General features: G+C 49.9%; 3 protein-coding genes across 9 annotated transcripts; 2 read left to right on the top strand and 1 right to left on the bottom strand.

Annotated features, from left to right (window-relative positions):
• The first annotated feature begins 386 nt into the window (after nucleotides 1-386).
• On the top strand, nucleotides 387-8,449 carry LOC126569580 (mucin-5AC). 3 transcript variants are annotated; one of them, XM_050226783.1, is made up of 7 exons: nucleotides 387-505; nucleotides 1,894-2,171; nucleotides 2,245-2,486; nucleotides 2,564-4,183; nucleotides 4,249-4,577; nucleotides 7,145-7,455; nucleotides 7,527-8,449. In XM_050226783.1, the coding sequence occupies exons 2-7, from the start codon at nucleotides 2,001-2,003 to the stop codon at nucleotides 7,992-7,994; spliced, it is 3,141 nt and encodes a 1,046-aa protein (XP_050082740.1). In that variant the 5' UTR covers nucleotides 387-505; nucleotides 1,894-2,000; the 3' UTR covers nucleotides 7,995-8,449. The 3 variants fall into 3 exon arrangements, with proteins under 3 accessions (XP_050082740.1, XP_050082732.1, XP_050082750.1); XM_050226775.1 differs by lacking the exon at nucleotides 387-505 and adding an exon at nucleotides 768-916; XM_050226793.1 differs by lacking the exon at nucleotides 387-505 and adding an exon at nucleotides 1,544-1,589.
• A 1,660-nt stretch (nucleotides 8,450-10,109) lies between these two features.
• Nucleotides 10,110-12,388, bottom strand: LOC126569663 (lysosomal Pro-X carboxypeptidase). Its single transcript, XM_050226920.1, has 3 exons — nucleotides 12,010-12,388; nucleotides 10,878-11,924; nucleotides 10,110-10,797 (listed from the first exon to the last, which is right to left on the bottom strand). The coding sequence occupies exons 1-3, from the start codon at nucleotides 12,162-12,164 to the stop codon at nucleotides 10,560-10,562; spliced, it is 1,440 nt and encodes a 479-aa protein (XP_050082877.1). The 5' UTR covers nucleotides 12,165-12,388; the 3' UTR covers nucleotides 10,110-10,559.
• Nucleotides 12,389-12,519: 131 nt separating this feature from the next.
• LOC126569703 (39S ribosomal protein L9, mitochondrial) lies at nucleotides 12,520-15,238 on the top strand. Of its 5 annotated transcripts, none has more exons than XR_007607808.1 (5): nucleotides 12,520-12,656; nucleotides 12,720-12,878; nucleotides 12,972-13,298; nucleotides 13,358-13,887; nucleotides 14,107-15,238. XR_007607808.1 is itself a non-coding variant. In XM_050226972.1 (4 exons), exons 1-4 carry the CDS (start codon nucleotides 12,591-12,593, stop codon nucleotides 13,685-13,687), a joined length of 882 nt encoding a protein of 293 aa, XP_050082929.1. In that variant the 5' UTR covers nucleotides 12,520-12,590; the 3' UTR covers nucleotides 13,688-15,238. The 5 variants fall into 5 exon arrangements, 1 of the variants encoding a protein (XP_050082929.1); XR_007607811.1 differs by having other exon boundaries at nucleotides 13,358-14,269; nucleotides 14,708-15,238; XR_007607810.1 differs by having other exon boundaries at nucleotides 13,358-14,325; nucleotides 14,764-15,238.
• Nucleotides 15,239-17,444: the final 2,206 nt, after the last annotated feature.

The raw sequence follows: 17,444 nt of genomic DNA, 5'->3' as shown, positions 1-17,444 counted from the left end.
CCTTTGGCCTCTGACCGTCTTTAGCGCCTTCAGTTTTTCGAAGCCAGAACATTTTAGAGCAGTAGGGCTCTCCTACCGCTGACCTAGTGCCGTAGTGCGCAGGCCCACCGCGACCCCTATAACCCTTCCCCATCCCCTTCTGCGCCACTCAAAGTCCATGCCATGCCGAGCCCACCGAAAGGGGTGGCAGCAGCAGCAGCAGCCTTCATACGGATCCACGCGGGGCTCTGTCTCTCTTTCTCTCTCTCTCTCTGGGTGTAGCCGGAGGTGTGTGTGTGTCTGTGTTGGCAAACAAAATTGTTGCGCACTGACACCGCTACCACCGATGGTGGTTCTATACAGCCCGCCAGGACCGCTTCTTCTCTCGTGCGTGCGTGCGCTGGTGTGCAGGAGCCCACAGAAGCACACGTTCAAACGGAACGGTATAAGGCTCGACGAAAAAGAGACGCGCGCGTGACGATAACGAACTGCAGCAGCAGCAGCAGCAGCAGCAGCAGCAGCAGCAGTAAGCTAGAAACAAGTCTGTGTGCGTCCCCCCCCGGACCTGTGTGTACCTCCAATTGTGCGTCGAACTCTCACTGTCGCGCAGCTGGTGTGCGATAATGGTGATAGCGAGATGGTGGTGCTTTCGGCTTGCACCCCTTCTAGCGCCACCACGCGTTCAGTTCAGTAGTAGCATGTGCCATGTAGGGGATTGTATCACTGCTCTGCCCGCTATCAGCACACCAGCTTGTTCTAGGCGCTAGGCTTGTTCTGTGCGCGACTGCGGATCGATTTTGCTACCGAACTTCGAACCAAAAACCCTTCCTTCTAGGCTAACTGACAATATACGTCCCCCCCCCCCCCCCCCCCACCCCGGGGAAGATCGAGGCGTTGAGAAGAATCTCGTCTGGCTACGTCGATATCTGCTGCCGTGGTAAGTATACGGTGCGCCACTTCGGTGGCCTGTGCAGATACGCGTACACCGGGCGGGGGGCCTAGGTCAACAGCACCCGTCCCGTTCCGCCCTTCCGTTTGCGGTGAAGCCTTCCTTCTAATTAACCGCCTGAGAAGCTACTTCATCCCTTGAACGACAGTGACGCCGAGCAAGGTCTAAGGAGACTATATATAGTGGCTCTTCTTTTTCGGGAAGGAGGGCTCCCCCAACCCCACCCCACCGTCCCTTTAGAGCATAGAATGTTTGTGATCTCTTTATTAACAGCACGTGGTTTGGTGCTGTTCGGTGCAACCGTGTATAGGTGTGCCAGAGAGCAACAGAGAGTCCAGAGGCGTTCTGTGACCCAAAGTGAAGTATTGGTAGCGAGAGAAAGGGAGAGAGCGAGAGAGAGAGCGAGAGAGAACGGGACTGCAACACTGAAAGATAAAGGATTCGCAGAAAACCTTGGGCGGACAGGGTTGTTTTGAGCGTTGCGTTGCGGTGCGGCCCCAGGTGAGGACGTTCGGTTTTGCGCAATCTATCTGCCCAAGGTACAGAGCATGAGAGAGAGAGAGAGAGAGAGAGAGAACGCAGGGCAGAAACAGAATGGGACCGAAAACAAGCGAGCAACCACCTGTACGAGTCCCGGTTGAGGCGAACCACCCGCAAATTGGTGGGTTGGTGCTACGTTGGGGTTTGGGGTGCTTTCCAGGTCAGCCAGTGGTGGTAGGGCATGCTTACTGCCAAGCTGACGGAAGTGAATGTGTGTTTTTCTGTGTGTGTGTGTGGGTGCGCGTATGTGTGCCATACAGCCACAATATATCAATATATCCAGGGATGTTCTATTTTCGTTCCACCGCTGCCACTGCCACTCGCCGCGACCATCGTTTGCTGCTGCCAACTGCATCGATCGGGCGGACACATACGCGTACACATACGCGCCATACCACACCACACACCGCTCTGTGATCTGTCAGGCCCGGGCTGGTGATGGAGCCCTAGAGCAGTAGCCCCTTCGCCTCAACGCAGCAGCAGCAGCAGCAGCAGCTCCGGGCACACATACACAAACAGGAGGGAACGGCAGATGGATACGGCGGTGCTCATCTCCTGTTTGGCGCTGGTCGGCACGCTGCTGATCGTGCTGCTGCTGCTGTGCCGGCTGGTGCAGCCGTACGACATCGCCTGGTTCCTGTCGAACCGCGAGGACAAGCTGAACCTCTCCAAGATGCGGCTCTACAACGCGAACGGCTATCTCGTACGTACCAAGCGGCCTTTTAACCCTTTTTTTTTAAACTCACTTACGCGTATTGTAACCCTCACTGCCGCAGATGCACTCCGGTTCCGAGATCCTGCTCGGTTCGACCGGTAGCTTCCGGCGCTTCGACTCGGTCGACCGGGACTACAAACCACAGTACCACGGTTCGGGAACCGTGGCCGGCGGTGCGGTCGTCGTTCCACCCTGGCGGCACTCGCACGACGAACCGGACACGATACCGCCACAACCGTTGCGGCCAGCGCCATCACCGCGCGAGGCAAAGCTGTCCCGCGAAAAGCCCATTCACCGTCAAACGTAAGTATATACACACTGTGTGTTAGTTAGCGCGCGTGTGCCACGACCAATACTGCTACTCCCATTCTGGTTGACAGATCCGAACCGAAGCCCGCTTCCCAGTCGATCGTCATCTCGCCGATACCGCGCCCGGTACCACGGAAGCAACACTCGGCACCGATCAGCTTTCCCCTGCCACTGCTGGCCGGATCGCCACGCGAAAAGCGGACGCCAATCGTCACCACCACCACCACCACCACCTCCACGAACCCGTTCGTCGTCGTCGGTGCTGTCGGTGGTAGTAGTGGTGCGCTACGGGAGGAGGATCCACTGTGCGAGGAGTTCCCAGCCGCAGCAGCGGTGACGACGACGACGACGACGACGACGACGACGACGACGACGGTTCGTGCACGACCGCACCCGGCACCACTACCAGCAGCAGTAGGCGGTAGCCCCGTTCGGCCGCCCGCACCACATACGGACGGTGTATCGGTGTTCCGGTCAGCGCTCAAGTCGGCCAACAATCCCTTTCTTCTCGATTCACCACCAACGCTCGCCGCCGCCAACAACCGACACAATCAACAAACCAACAACCAACAGCAGCAGCAGCAGCAGACCTGCGTGTTCAACTTTGATCCGGCTATGGTACACTCGTTGTTTAACCGACCCGTACCCGGCCTGGGAACGGTGGATCGGCCACCAGCACCGGTTCCATCAGCTGCGCAGCAGCCACTGTTCTCTTCATTGACCGCTACTCCTCCTCCTACTCCTGCTGCTGCTGCTCAATCGGTGACGACGTCAGCGACAACCACGACGACCACGAATACATGCGAGGAAGATCCACTGCGGCGGGCGGAGAAGCGGCTCAGCAAGATGGAGAATCTGCGCAAGATGTCACGGCTGATCGAGAGCAACCAGCTGCTGCTCAACATTTACCAGCAGTTCAATCGCACGATCACGGAACCAACGGGCCCGGCGGCCGGAACGGGTGCGCGGCCAACCGTACGCCACCCGGCCTCACCACCACCGTCACCGTCACCACCGTCGCAGGCATCGCAGGCCGGATGCGAGAGCTCCCCATCACCGAGTGGCACCGATGCAGGGCCGGGGGTGGGGCGGGGCAATCGGTACCACGATTCACCGCGCACCGACGCCCTCGACTGCATCCGCGTACCGACCGTGTCCCGGAGCATCAAGCACATCCTGCGGAATCGCTCCTTCTCCGAGACCGAGTTCAGCGAGCGGACGCTGATCAAATCGTTCGCGCTCCTGTCCGACCCCCCGGACGGGCAGCAGCCCGGTACGCCCGACGGTCCGCTACACCGGGCGCCCTCTTCACCGTCGCCATCGTGCACCCATGTGTCCCATGCCTCCCAGCGTGACCTCAGCCGGGGCTACGCCGCGGTTGCTGGTGGATCCGGTTCCGGTTCCGGTTCCGGGGTCGGCACTGGCAGCGGCACCACAACCACGGGCAGCGGGCGACCATTCCGCCCCGGTAGCACCGAGACGCTGCACAAGACCGTGTCCGAGTCGTTCCTCGGGCAGTACTTCTCGTTCGGCTCGGAGCGGTACCGGTCCGCGACCGTGCTACCGTCGTCGTCCTGCGAGTCCGTTGCCTCGCAGTCATCGGTCGTGTTTGCCGATCTGGTGCACCCCGATCGTAGCCCCACGCAACCGGTGGCCGGGTACCTGTGTGTCGCGCTACAACCGGACCCCAAGTAAGAAGGGACCCCACGCCACCACCATGCCTTTTTCTTTACTTCTTCTTCTTCCTATTTCACAGGAGCGGAAACACCGGAACCGGAACCGGAACCGGGAAGCAGGGTATGGAGCTGGCCGTGACGGTGCAGGAGGCAAAGGATTTGGTCGGTGTGCCGGTGACCACCGATCCAGCGCCCGAGACGGAAACACTCGTCCGGGTGTTGCTGGCGGCGGACGAATCGCAGACGGTGCGACAGACCAAGGTTTGCCGGGGTACGGCCGTCGATCGAGCGAGCTTCCACGAAACGTTCACCTTCTCGATCGCCACCGGGACCGGCGAGCGGCAGACGCTCGCGTTTCAGGTGTTCCAAAGTGCGGGCGGGGACTCGTCCGGCTCGCTCACGCTCATAGGTAAGCACGATGGGTGCTGAAACCCCAGCCCGACCCCGGTGTTGGTGGCAGCATTTTTTTGTTTTCCAATTTATGAATGAATCGTGGCAACTGCGAACTGCGAAGTTTTTACCCAAAGTAAGATCCTTAGCTTTAGCTGGCCGAGTCCGAGTGTCCTGGCAGAATGATGACTAGGGAATTCCGCGAACTCGGACATCGCGAAGAAAGTACGGAGTTCTTTTTTTTTTTATTAAAAAAAAGGGTGCCAACGCTAGAGCTACCAGGTGTACAAGCTTAATATGGCCCTTCGCTTATAGACGGGCTTACAGAGCAAATTGAGGTTTCATCGACATTAGTGATGGGCAAAACAGGCCTTAGCCCGGAAAGTTGTTGAGCATTGCAGCAAATTACGCATAATTTTCAGGGTCACTAAATACCGATGCAAAACAGAAACAGGCGCTAACTCCTCTGTGATGTAAAACAAAGCGCAAATGTGCGAATGGCTACACCAAAGCAGATAAGAAAGCAGTCACAGTGCTGCGCCGGACTTTCCCCCCTCCATGACTCAATTGAACACAATTTCCCGGAATCGATTCGGGGATTACCTGACCTTGGCTCTACTAAAGCAACGTGAGTCAGGCAGCAGCAGCAGCAGCAGCAGGTAGACTGCGAAAACGTAAACAAAGTCGTAAGCTAAAACAAAACAATCAACATCGACGGCGAATGGCGTACCAAAGCAGAAGAACGGTCACTGCGCTGCGCCGCACTTGCACCCCTCCAAGACTCAATTCTCGGAATCGAGAGGCGCCAGCGCCGATGGCTGAGCGGTCGATGGCGTCTCGCTAGACTGTAATGGTCAAGATCGACGTTTAATTGTTTGGGGGATTCCCTCATTATGGGACCATGGCTCTACTAGACGGGTGCCCAGCAGCAGGTAGACTGCGAAAACGTAAACAAAGTCGCAAGCTAAAACAAAACAATCAACATCGGCGGCGAATGGCGTACCAAAGCAGAAGGCACGGTAGCTGCTGCGCCGAACTTTCCCCCCCTGAAATTCCCGGAATCGATCTGGGTCGGAATCGACTCCGTTTTTCTGCAGGCGGAATCGGAGTGGAATTCGTGGGTGCGATTCCGAGCGCCCATCACTAATCGACATGCCAGACTGTTTTTTGTATGCATGTGAAACCGACTTTTTCGCTCTAAAGCTATATCTACGCCAAATGGAGCTGTAAAGTCAGTGTCTATGTGTTTTATTTCGTTCATTAGGCATTAGGCATAGGCAAATGCTCCGCCACCGCGCGGAATATCGGCCAAGGACACGGTACAAAGCCACAATAGCTAACAATTAGCACTTGCGGCTAACTCACCAGACTTGACTCTATCAAATAAACATTCATTTGCATCGCTGAGACAGGTAATGGCCGTGCAGCGCTTCCTTTTGTTTGAAAATTTTGAAAAATGGATGGATTTTGAAAATATGGTACAGATTGGCGGTTTTATAGGTTAGGCATCCAAAAATTGCCCAACATATAGTTGAAATGTGTAGCTAACGATTGCCATAACTTTGGAGAATATTTTTTTCAAAACGCAAACGCAGAATATTTTTTTACGCAAATCAAAAAGGTCGGTTTCATGTGCATGGTATTTACATAAATCAGACCGCATCATAAGTGATACTACAGAATAACACAATGCTTGTAGAGACCTATAATGACAATGTGGTAGAGGAAATCACTTGCAAAAATAGGTTAAATTGATTCAAAGGTGACCATTTTGGCAAGAAGCGTGAAAATCGAGCCAAAAACGATTTGGAGCATGATTTACAGCTTCTTTTGGACGAGGATCATTTGTAATCGTTGAAAAAACTTGCCCAGTAGTTAGGAATTACTAAACAAGCCATTACAAAAAGCTTAAGTTTCATGAATGGGTACCCCTTCATAAACGATAAGCAAACGGAGCGAATCCAAAACACATCGCACTCGTCAAAAATGGTCCAAAACTATTTCAATAAATTCAACTGGGATGTTATACCGCACTCCGCTAACTTAACTAGACTTGGACCATTCCAAATATCACCACCTTTTTGACGATCGGTCACGCGCTGGCCGAGCAGCATTTCGATTTGTATAAAGTGGTTGGAAAATGGCATGACGGCATGGTTTGTGTCGCTAAATGAACAATTCTTTTGGCATGGTAGACACAAATTCCTCAAAAGATAGGAAAAATGTATAGCTAGCAAGGAAAAATGTTTAGAATAACTTATGTTTTGGCTTACTGTTTAAAAAAACGTGTTTTTTTTTTAAAAAAACGTGTTTTTTTTTTAAAAAAAAGGCCATTCTAAGCTTGTACACCTGGTTATACGTGAAACTGTCACACGCGTTGCGCTTGGTCAAATTTATCCTTATTATTATGGGATGATTAGTAATTGTTGTGTACCGGTTTGTATTGTTGTAAAATTACCAGTTCATTCATAGTTTCAATGCAAAGCTGCTGAGTTTTTTTTTTTATTCAACAGCAGTACAGCAACCTTGTTCTAAAGTGCGTTTCCCTCTCTCCCTCTCTCTTTCTTCCTCTTTCTCACAATCAAGGTGAGGCGGAGCTGCAGCTGACCGATGCTATACAGCGACCGCTGACCACCTGGCTGAAGCTAAACGATAGCCGGTACCGGCGGCCCGACCTCGGTGAGCTCATGTTTTCGCTCAGCTACTTACCGACGGCCGAGCGGCTCACGGTCGTGGTAGTGAAGGCCCGGAATCTGGCCCTCAAAGCCCCACGGCACCCGGCCCTAAGCAATGGCCGGCGGGACAGCCAGTGTGAGGAGTCACTGGCCGAGCCGTCACCCCCGGTGGTTGCCTCCACAGCGGACCACCCGGACACCGGTGGCAGCGTGTTCGTCAAGGTAAGGCCGCACGCACTGCCGGATGGACCAGATCGTCCGCACGTACTCTAATGCCACCGGATGGATTTCAGGTTTACCTGCTGCAGAACGACCAGAAGGTTTCGAAGAAGAAGACCTCGGTGAGGCGGGCGGAACGCTTTCCGATTTACAACGAGGCGATCATCTTCAGCGTGCCGCCTTACCTCCTGAACACCGTTCAGATACGATTGTCGGTGGTGCAGATGCTAAACCGGTCCGAAGTGGTGGCCAACGGGCCAGTGCTCGATGGTGCCGGCGAGCCGATGCTCGGTGGCCGGCGCAAGTCCAGCATCAAGCTGGTATCGCTAGGGCACGTCATCATCGGTAGCGGCACAACCGGTAAGGCGTTGCGGCACTGGCACCAGATGCTGACAGCACTCCGCAAGCCCGTGGCGATGTGGCACGGTCTGCGCAGCTCTTCCGAACGTGGTAAGTCTGTAGCGGTGACCGGTAACGTCGTCGCCAGCGCGAAGGACACCCCGGATACCGACCAAACGCCCAAGGAACCACCCGGTGAATGATCCGCTCTGAGCTAGCAGTGTAGCAGCAGCAGCAGCAGCTCGCTACGGGAAAGGAATTGAGCGTACGCGTCGCATCAATCAAGCGGTGCACCCTAGCTCGTACGCACCGGGCATCGCGAGACATCCGGCAAAACTCCCGAATGCCAGCTACATGCGGGGCGCCGAAGCGAATGGCTGGACCGATAACCGGGATATTCAATCTATGGCTGTACATTTTTCCCCTCGAGCAAACAACTTTCTTACTTAGAGAAGCCGCACCCGATGCCAGCAACAGGCAAGTGGGAGCTGGCGGTGGCGTTGGCGTCGGCGCCAGAGTAACCCAAACATTTACACGGTGCCACCACCAAACAAAAAACCCTCATACAAATGTAATGTTAATATAAACAACCAAACCAAAAACAACCCCAATAAAAACAATAATCATGACGTCAAATCGTGAGAAATAAAGGGCAGTAAACAGCAAACAGCAGCGGTGCGGGGGCAAGTTAACTGTGTAACTGTGAACATCTGAAAGAGCTTGCAGCGAAATCTTCAACATTATGCCAGCCACATCAAAAGAATGGAAGTTAAGGCACTAGCAAGTTTTTCTTCTTCTTATAAGAACTTGTAGTAATCTCTGCTTCAAATCAAGATATAGAATAATTAAGAAAACAATTAGAACAAACCAAGACACAACAACACCCACCTGCTCTCGATTAATCTAGTTTAGAAAAATAAGCTTAAAGGGTAAAGTATTTCATTTTTTCGTGACAGTTATTTTTGACCTTTTTCCATGAATGCTGATTCTTTCAAGAATATTGTGTTTTTTTTATCGATCGAAGCAAAACTGACAAAGACATAAATTTTTGAAAAATCACCTGGCTCTATGCAGCTCGCTGCTTTGCAGCGCGTTTCCCGTCGAAAAAAAAAACTAATGAACCGATCGATTTGAAACTTTTAACACATAATCTGTACACTCTTTGCCAGGTAGCCCCGTCGAGATTTCATATAAATTGGTGGTATTTTTTTTTTAAACAAATCGCCAAAAATCGTGTTTTTAAGCAAAATGGCAAAAAGCATCACTTTTTGAACTTCAAAAATCGGCCAAAAATCGAAAAACAGGAAATTTAACAAAAGCTCGACAGGACCTGGATTAACCTGGACCTGGATAAACTTATAATCTTTCAAACGAGTATCGATTTGTATTTGTATCTGATGACCCATCACGTAGTTACGATGCGCACCATAAAAAGTATCTTATCGAAGACACGACTGCCTAAATTTGATGCCATGGATGAAGTTTTAAGTAAATCGTCCCCAAAATAAGACCAATTATTCTTGAAAATTTGTAATTGATTATGGCATTTGCAAAAACATGTATAGGTTGATACTTTTCTAACAACAAATCGTCGATAATTTTCTAACAACATCGATAATTTTCTAACAACAAAAGACTTGCCCGTAAAAGCGACGAACCCCATCATAGTGAAATCACCTTTTCACCTAAAAAAATGGCCAAAAATCGAAAAACTGGAAGATTCACAAAAAATTGGCTGAGCTACCTGAATAAACATATAAACTATCGAAAGATTATTGATTTCCGTAGCTCAGATGATCAATCACACAGCTACGATGGACACCGGAAAAAGTATCATTTCAAAGACACGTCTTCCTAAATATGATGGATGAATGGACAATGGAATTCATTATCCTTCCCCAAAATACAATCAAATATTTTTGAACAGTTGTAGTTTAATATAACATCTTCTTGGAAAAATGGAAGCGAATGGTTTCTTCACATAACATCTCCAAAAATTAGCCTTTTTTGGCCCGTACCTTAGCCTCCGTTAAGTAATGTGTTACCCTCCCCGAAGAGAGTTTTAAAGGAATCCTTTGCACATTGCTCACAAATCGTTCTCCATTGGTATATTGCTGATATTTTGGAAGTCACGTTTATTCTATGAATATTGATCACATCATTGGATATCGATCATAAGAAACAGATTCCGCTATTAAGAAAACAGATAGAAAAAAATCTATTTCAAAAATGTATTGATTGAAGTATTTTTTCAATAGATCTGGAAAGAGACATGGTGCTGCATTTCTTTAAATGAAGGAGTTTAAAATAGGCGCCGGTTGGAGTATACATATAACCATGCATTTATTATTCGTGTATAATTGTATATCTAAAGGGTGACAATTTCTGATTCAGATTCACAATTGATTTCGTATTTTGCATACACTTCCACTGGAATAGGGCGGGTTCATACTAATCCATCGCTTGGTGGTCGTACTTTCTCCATTTTAACCAGTTCTATCTGCCTTGCCCCGGTCCTGCTGTGGACCAATGAGTGTTTCACCGACACCGAAACCAGCTTGCAGCTGAACAAGCGGGATCGGCTCTGTAAACTTAATAATCCCATAAATTTTATGCGCGGCCAATATTTGGCACAAATTTCTATTCGCAGCATCTTGCTCTTTGTATTAGTGAGTTAAGTAGAGCAAAAAGGAGGGCTGCTAAAGGCTGTGGGAAGCTGTAACACCGCTGGTTAACACCCTCACTTTAAAGGCCACCGTAGAGAACAATCAGTACTGCTTCAGGCGCCGGTACTCGGCAATCCATTCGAGCATGCTCTGGTAGTGTTTTTGGCGAGCCAGCACCACCGTCTCCGGATCGTTGGGATTAGCAGCCCGCAAATCGATATGGTGCGCTCCTTCGGGAATAAGCACTATCTTAATTTTGTCATTGCTCGACCGTAGCACACCACCGCCAGACCACGGATCAAGCAGACCGTTGCTGAAGACGATGTTCGTGATGCTGCCCCTAGGAGAGATAACGGAGCGCGTTAAAAGGTTTGTGAGAAGAGAAGAGAAGATCAGCAACATCAGCTGCCCAACACTTACACCAAATATTGTCCACCGTAGTTGAGGATTGCATTCTGCGGGTGCGGCCGAATGCCGAATTGCTTGTGGCATGAGTCGGAGTACTGGGCCAGGTCCCACTTCTGGGGCCAGAACATATCGTGCACACCGTCGGCGCACATTGGCATCACCATCTCGGTGCAAGCCTGAAAGTTCCACCCGCGGTCACCGAGGGCGGCCGACGCGTTGAGACTGAGGCAGGTCGCCTTGCCGGTATAGTTGGTATACACGCTGAGCGCCTGTTGGAGCTTATCGAGCAGCTCGGTGCCGGTGTAATTTTTATCAAACGGATGGCAAAACTGGCGCACCGGATACGCCGGCACCGGGGCCAGGAAGTCTGACTCGTACGGGTAGTTGATCATCGCCAGGTTGCCGTATACATCGGCCAGATAGCCGAACAGCGTTTCCGTTACGTCGGTCGCCTTTGTGAGGTTGGTGCAGAATTTGAACTTCTCGTTCAGGACGTGTAGTCCGTCGGCGGTGGCCGAGTAGTTTGTCAGCAGCTGCCACGACGCGCGAATGTTGTGCACGCACGCGGACTGGCCGGCAGTGTTGAAGACCGAGGTGAGAATCTGGTTAAAGATACCGCATGGTGTGAGATCCTGGAACTGGCGTATCGGGGCGGATGCTGCGATCGCTCCGACCACCAGATGTGGGTACTTAATCCGGAACCAGGCGGCCAGCATACCACCATATGAGCCGCCAAGCACGATCACCGGTTGAGCCTGCTTTGCCGTACTGTTGCTCGGCGGATTGAGCGCCATCAGTAGGTAGGCGTAATCGGCAAGCGCTTGTTCAGAGGTGAGGTATCCCAGGGTGGCTGGCGATTCGTACGAGCGATTCCCGAAAGGAAGCGACTGGCCGTAGTAGCGATGTTCGGCGAACAGCAGCGTCGCGTTCAACATCGGCGCGATCTCCCACATAAAGCCGGTGTTTTGAGCGAACAGCTCGATGTCACCCTCGTTGCCCGCGTACAGCAAAATCGGCCCATCAGTGCGCCCTTTAGCGTAGGTGTCATTGAGAAGGTAGCTGAAAGCAAAGGTCATTCCGGGTGGCTGTTGGTTAGGGCAAGGAATGCTGATAAACGGATCGACTGCTAAAGGGTCACACTTACCGCAGCTTGAATGTTGCGTTGCTGGTGTAGGTGAAGTGGTCAATCGGAACGTCGAGCGTTTTCGTTTGATACTGGTAGGCGGCATCGACCTGTGCGCAGCACAGTACCGCTGATAAGATAAGTAGCATCCCCCATGATGGCCGATCAAGGATCATCGCGTCACGGTCGGATTTTTTTCTGCAAAATCTTAAAAACTCCCCCGCAAGCTGGGACAATGCGCCAGGCGATCGGAACCAAGGCAGTCGATTTAAAAAAAAGCGAATTACTGCACTGTTGCGGTCGGTCAATCGTGCACCATTAGGTGAAACCAGAAAACACCAAAGGACCGGCAAGATGATCGGGAGACGATCGCACAGAACCAACACACAAACTGCTGTAGGCACCGTTCGCACGAAAGAGCGCTGTACAAAAGAAAAGGAGCTTCGAGTCGCGAACGAGCTCATCTAAACGCATGCTTATTGTTTTGGTTTCCTGATTGAGGTTAGTTTCATCTGACTTTTCGTTCCCCTTCGTGCAAACACCATCCCGAGAAGTTTCCTTGTGTTTCTTAAGTTATTAAAAAGAATCGAGTGATCAAACAAATGTTTGGTAAATTTGCAACCGGCGTTTCGGCGCTTCTAACTAGATCGACCGTTCCGCTGCTACAAGTAAGCATTGCTCGCTCGTCTTCTGTTTTGGTTATGCAATTTTGTAATCACTTTCTTTCGAAGAACGCCGGCTTCACATCAAAACAATACTGGACGGGCTCGATTTTGAACCATGCATCCAGCAAGACGTACCGGGCGCAATCCGGTTCCAAGCTGCTTGGAGTGCTGTCGGCTGGCTCGCCACTGTGTGCGCCCCAGTCCGTTATGGAAGAACAAACCCGGGTAGGCAAGAACGAGCGGCAGCAGCTTGTAGCTGTATTCCAATTGCACCCAGCATGTTCTATTCTAATCCAATTACTGTCCCCCGAACCGTAGAACACGTTCGTACTGAAACGTCGCACGCCGCCGAATCTGTGCAAAAAGCACCAGAAACCGGGCAAGCTGCGAGGGCGCCACTTCGTGTACGAACTGGTGGAAAATCGAACGGTGATCAAGAAACCCAATCTCGAGGTCATCCTTACGGCGTTCGTCGAAGGCATTGGTGCCAAGGGGGATGTGGTGTCGCTCAAGCCGAACGTTGCCTACAATCAGCTGCTACTGCCCGGGCTGGCTGTCTACAAGACGCCGGAAAATTTGGCCAAATATGCTATCGAAAAGGATGAAACGGAGAAAGAGATCCACAGCTCGGCGTATGCTCAGCGAGTAAGGAAGCCTAACAAGCTAACACCAGACATCAGCTCATTAACCATCCTTTATCGCAGACGGTGAACAAACTTGAAAGCCTCATCTTAGCGGTGGTCATGAACAAAGATCAGCCGTGGGTGATAGAATCCTGGCACATCAGGACCGCGTTGCGGAAGGCCGGCTACTACGTACCAACTGAAGCGATTGAACTACCGGCCACACCGATTACCGGACCGGATCTACTAAAACAAAACAAAGAGTTTACCGTCACCATCACGATCAACAATCTCGAGAAGGCTCGGGTACGCTGCCGGATACACCACTGGAGTACCGAACCGAGCAACCGGTTGCCGTACGTGTTCGAACACTGGAAGCAGGGCGCGGAACCGCTTTTCGGCGGCGCATGATAACAACAGTGAAACATAATAGTGAACGGTAGTGCTAATACACCTTCAAATGTCTTGATTTTGATGGATTGTGAAATGTCGTATTGCTTCATTGTTGCTCTTTTGTTCCGATTTTAGTACGACTGGTTTTGCAGGATTGTGTAGGTACCACCGGTGAAGTCAAAACGTTTTGCACTCGAAGAACTATTTCGAAACCCATGGTTACAATTGAAGTTGATTTGAATAGAGATGTTTAAAAATGATTTAATTATGATTCGGAGCAGCATATTCTTAAAATTAATATTCTATCATATTGCTTCATTGTTGCTCTTTTGTTTCGCTTTTAGTAGGTCTATACTACACTAGTTTTATAGAATTGTGTAGGTACCACCGGTGAAGTCAAAACGTTTTGCACTCGAAGAACTATTTCGAAACCCAAGGTTACAATTGAAGTTGATTTGAATAGAAATGTTTAAAAATGATTTAATTATGATTCGGAGCAGCATATTCGTAAAATTAATATTCTATCATATTGCTTCATTGTTGCTCTTTTGTTTCGCTTTTAGTAGGTCTATACTACACTAGTTTTATAGAATTGTGTAGGTACCACCGGTGAAGTCAAAACGTTTTGCACTCGAAGAACTATTTCGAAACCCATGGTTATAATTGAAGTTGATTTGAATAGAGATGTTTAAAAATGATTTAATTATGATTCGGAGCAGCATATTCTTAAAATTAATATTCTATCATATTGCTTCATTGTTGCTCTTTTGTTTCGCTTTTAGTAGGTCTATACTACACTAGTTTTATAGAATTGTGTAGGTACCACCGGTGAAGTCAAAACGTTTTGCACTCGAAGAACTATTTCGAAACCCATGGTTACAATTGAAGTTGATTTGAATAGAGATGTTTAAAAATGATTTGATTATGTTTCGGAGCAGCATATTCTTAAAATTAATATTCTATCATATTGCTTCATAATTCCTCTTTTGTTTCGCTTTTAGTAGGGCTACATTACATTAGTTTTGCAGGATTGTGTAGGTACCACCGGTGAAGTCAAAACGTTTTGCACTCGAAGAACTATTTCGAAACCCAAGGTTACAATTGAAGTTGATTTGAATAGAAATGTTTAAAAATGATTTAATTATGATTCGGAGCAGCATATTCGTAAAATTAATATTCGATCATATTGCTGCATTGTTGCTCTTTTGTTCCGCTTTTAGTAGGTCTATACTACACTAGTTTTATAGAATTGTGTAGGTACCACCGGTGAAGTCAAAACGTTTTGCACTCGAAGAACTATTTCGAAACCCATGGTTACAATTGAAGTTGATTTGAATAGAGATGTTTAAAAATGATCAACAGTTTCATCTTTGCTAAAGATTTGATTATGATTCGGAGGAGCATATTCTTGAAATTATTATTCTATCGTATTGCTTCATTGTAGCTCTTTGTTCCGCTTTTAGAAGGGCTACACTACACTAGTTTTGCAGGATTGCGTAGGTACCGCAGATGATGTCAAAATGTTTTGCACGAGTCACAATTAAAAAGACAACAATTCTTGAACATGCTTCCTGCCAACGTTTTCAATCCGTAAAATCAAGGTGCGACTTGTATAAGATAGGACAGACGCTATTGTTGCATCAAATCCAGTAGCAGATAAGCCACAAAGTTGAAAATAAATATAAAACTCAAACAGAAGCATGTTCAGACAAAATTGTGTAATGATTTCCATTAAATGAGATTGAGAATTTTTCCCATGCATTCCATTCAGAAGCGAGGCTCGGTATGAGCAAAGTTATCCTGTCTACAACATAACCAAGGCCGGACCAAGACCTACCTACCTATCAAAGTGATCACACCACCAGAGAGTGCCACATAGCAGCGAGAATGGACTCGGTTTGTGTGATTAACATACATCACCCTCCCAGCCACGCCAAACCCTTAGCATACACAACAAAAAACCCAGATGAAATAGTTATAACAAAAAAAAAAAAGAATGATTGAAGGGGAAACGATCATCGTCGTCGTCTTCGGCCCGGGAAATAGCACGCGCTCTGCTCTCTCGCGCGCGCGCGTCGTTTCCCTCGCCCACGAACCGAACCGGGATGAGATTCCGTTCGGTGGCAGATCCGATCCCTTCCCGATTGCGCCTTCCCTCCCGGCCCGGTGCTGCTACCTGCCACTGCTGTACGCGGGCTGCCTCTGACGTCTGATAGTTTCGTTTTCCCCTCTAATGAGGAAAATCTCGAAGAAAGCTGGGAAGACGCGCTGAGGCTAGAGCAAGCGCATCCAGCAGGCGAGTGTGGAGGCAGAGGAGATGAAGACTGCGACCAACCGCGACCGCCGGAACCGACAACAAAACAAAAATACGCACCACCGAATGCCGTCAAGATGCTTCTGGGCCCTCCGCCACCGTCGGGATTTCACCGCGCCAACTCCCGAACCCGTCTGAGCTCTTTCTCTCTCTCTCTCTCTCTCTCTCTCTCTCTCTCTCTCTCTCTCTCTCTCTATCTCTCTCCCCTTCCTCCCAGCGCAATGTCACGATCCGGGCCGGATGGCCGAGGGGTAGCAGAAAGGGAGCGGGAGATTTGCATGGCAGAAGAAAGTTGGTTTCGCTGCTACTGCTGCTGAGGAAGGAGCGGGTGGGGAGGCAGGTGGTTGATGATCGAGCAACTCATGATGGCGTGATCCCCCCCTCCCCCCCTAAAGGAGAGAGAAAGAAAGAAAAGATGCATACAGCGCTTCGGGCGCGGACAGTCTCTCAAGCGACGAACCCCCCGGCGCGAACCGCGAAAGACGATGCGCGATGTGTAAAGACAACGGATCCACGATGGCGATGACGACGATCTCGCGCTCCGAACGGAGATAGTTGTGATCAACACGGGACAAAGAGAGAGAGAGAGAGAGAGAGAGCGATCGATCGTAAAAAAGGGTGAGCCCCAGGTGGAAGGTGGGAGGAGAAGGGGGAACAAAGACTATGGCCCATGAAAATAGTCTCGCCTACACGCTCAAATGGTCAAATATTATTGATGCAATACATTGCACAGCTTATTGAAATTCTATTGACGGCAGTATTATGCTAAGCGTCTGTGGGCAACATTCCAATAACGATTGAACGTTCTTTCAACCGTGCCTATTCAGATCGGTAGTTGATCCTTTTATTTTTATATATTTTAAAGATAGATCCAAGTGGTCATTTTAATTGACCACTGTTTCCCATGTAGCCGTGCCAATGGAAGGCCCTTCGTTCAGCTGCCATGCCAGTAGTGCATAAATATAATATTGGCCGTGTGCAGAGCCCGCTTCAAACCATCCGAATTGGAGGTCTCCATGCGAAGGTTTTCCAAAAGGCGGGGGAGGTGGGGGGGGGGAGTGCGTGTCCCCGCAGATAGTTTCGCAGTTCCACGAGACCCAACAACACAACTTTGCTCAGTCTCTCTCGCTCTCTCTCTCCTGGTTTGTCTTCACACTGATCACTTCTAGCGCTGGGCGGCCCCAAGACGACGAACGACGAAGACTCGAGTGGCTCGAGATCGTCTTATGGCCGAGGCTCCGTTCGGTGCCCCAAACCGCTGTGGATCCCCACAGACAGACAGAAAGGCAGGCCAGCAGGCGCCTCAGCGATCGGCTCGCCACAGAGCCTCCCCGACGCTTGTACAGTGTGCACCTGCTGACGCTCGCTTTACGTCTCGCAGCAGCAGCAGCAGCAGCACAACCGTGAAGTAAGAGTGCAGCAAAACTGCGTGACGTGCCTCCCGTACACAAACAAACACGC

This window comes from Anopheles aquasalis, chromosome X (genome assembly GCF_943734665.1).
Source record: "Anopheles aquasalis chromosome X, idAnoAquaMG_Q_19, whole genome shotgun sequence".
Taxonomy (NCBI): Eukaryota; Metazoa; Arthropoda; class Insecta; order Diptera; family Culicidae; genus Anopheles; species Anopheles aquasalis.
Note: the sequence above shows the minus strand (reverse complement) of the source record. Positions and strands in the feature narration are given on the sequence as shown.

What these genes read in the sequence shown, in the direction of transcription:
- LOC126569663 (XM_050226920.1), bottom strand. Translation starts at nt 12,164, where the DNA reads ATGATCCTTGATCGGCCATCATGGGGGATGCTACTTATCTTATCAGCG. An exon ending in AACGCAACATTCAAGCTGCG is followed by an intron (nt 11,925 to 12,009) that starts GTAAGTGTGACC and finishes CTTTGCTTTCAG; the next exon opens with CTACCTTCTCAATGACACCT. An exon ending in TACGGTGGACAATATTTGGT is followed by an intron (nt 10,798 to 10,877) that starts GTAAGTGTTGGG and finishes TATCTCTCCTAG; the next exon opens with GGGCAGCATCACGAACATCG.
- LOC126569703 (XM_050226972.1), top strand. Translation starts at nt 12,591, where the DNA reads ATGTTTGGTAAATTTGCAACCGGCGTTTCGGCGCTTCTAACTAGATCG. An exon ending in CGACCGTTCCGCTGCTACAA is followed by an intron (nt 12,657 to 12,719) that starts GTAAGCATTGCT and finishes TTTCTTTCGAAG; the next exon opens with AACGCCGGCTTCACATCAAA. An exon ending in GCTCGGCGTATGCTCAGCGA is followed by an intron (nt 13,299 to 13,357) that starts GTAAGGAAGCCT and finishes CCTTTATCGCAG; the next exon opens with ACGGTGAACAAACTTGAAAG.
- LOC126569580 (XM_050226783.1), top strand. Translation starts at nt 2,001, where the DNA reads ATGGATACGGCGGTGCTCATCTCCTGTTTGGCGCTGGTCGGCACGCTG. An exon ending in ACAACGCGAACGGCTATCTC is followed by an intron (nt 2,172 to 2,244) that starts GTACGTACCAAG and finishes TCACTGCCGCAG; the next exon opens with ATGCACTCCGGTTCCGAGAT. An exon ending in GCGCTACAACCGGACCCCAA is followed by an intron (nt 4,184 to 4,248) that starts GTAAGAAGGGAC and finishes CCTATTTCACAG; the next exon opens with GAGCGGAAACACCGGAACCG.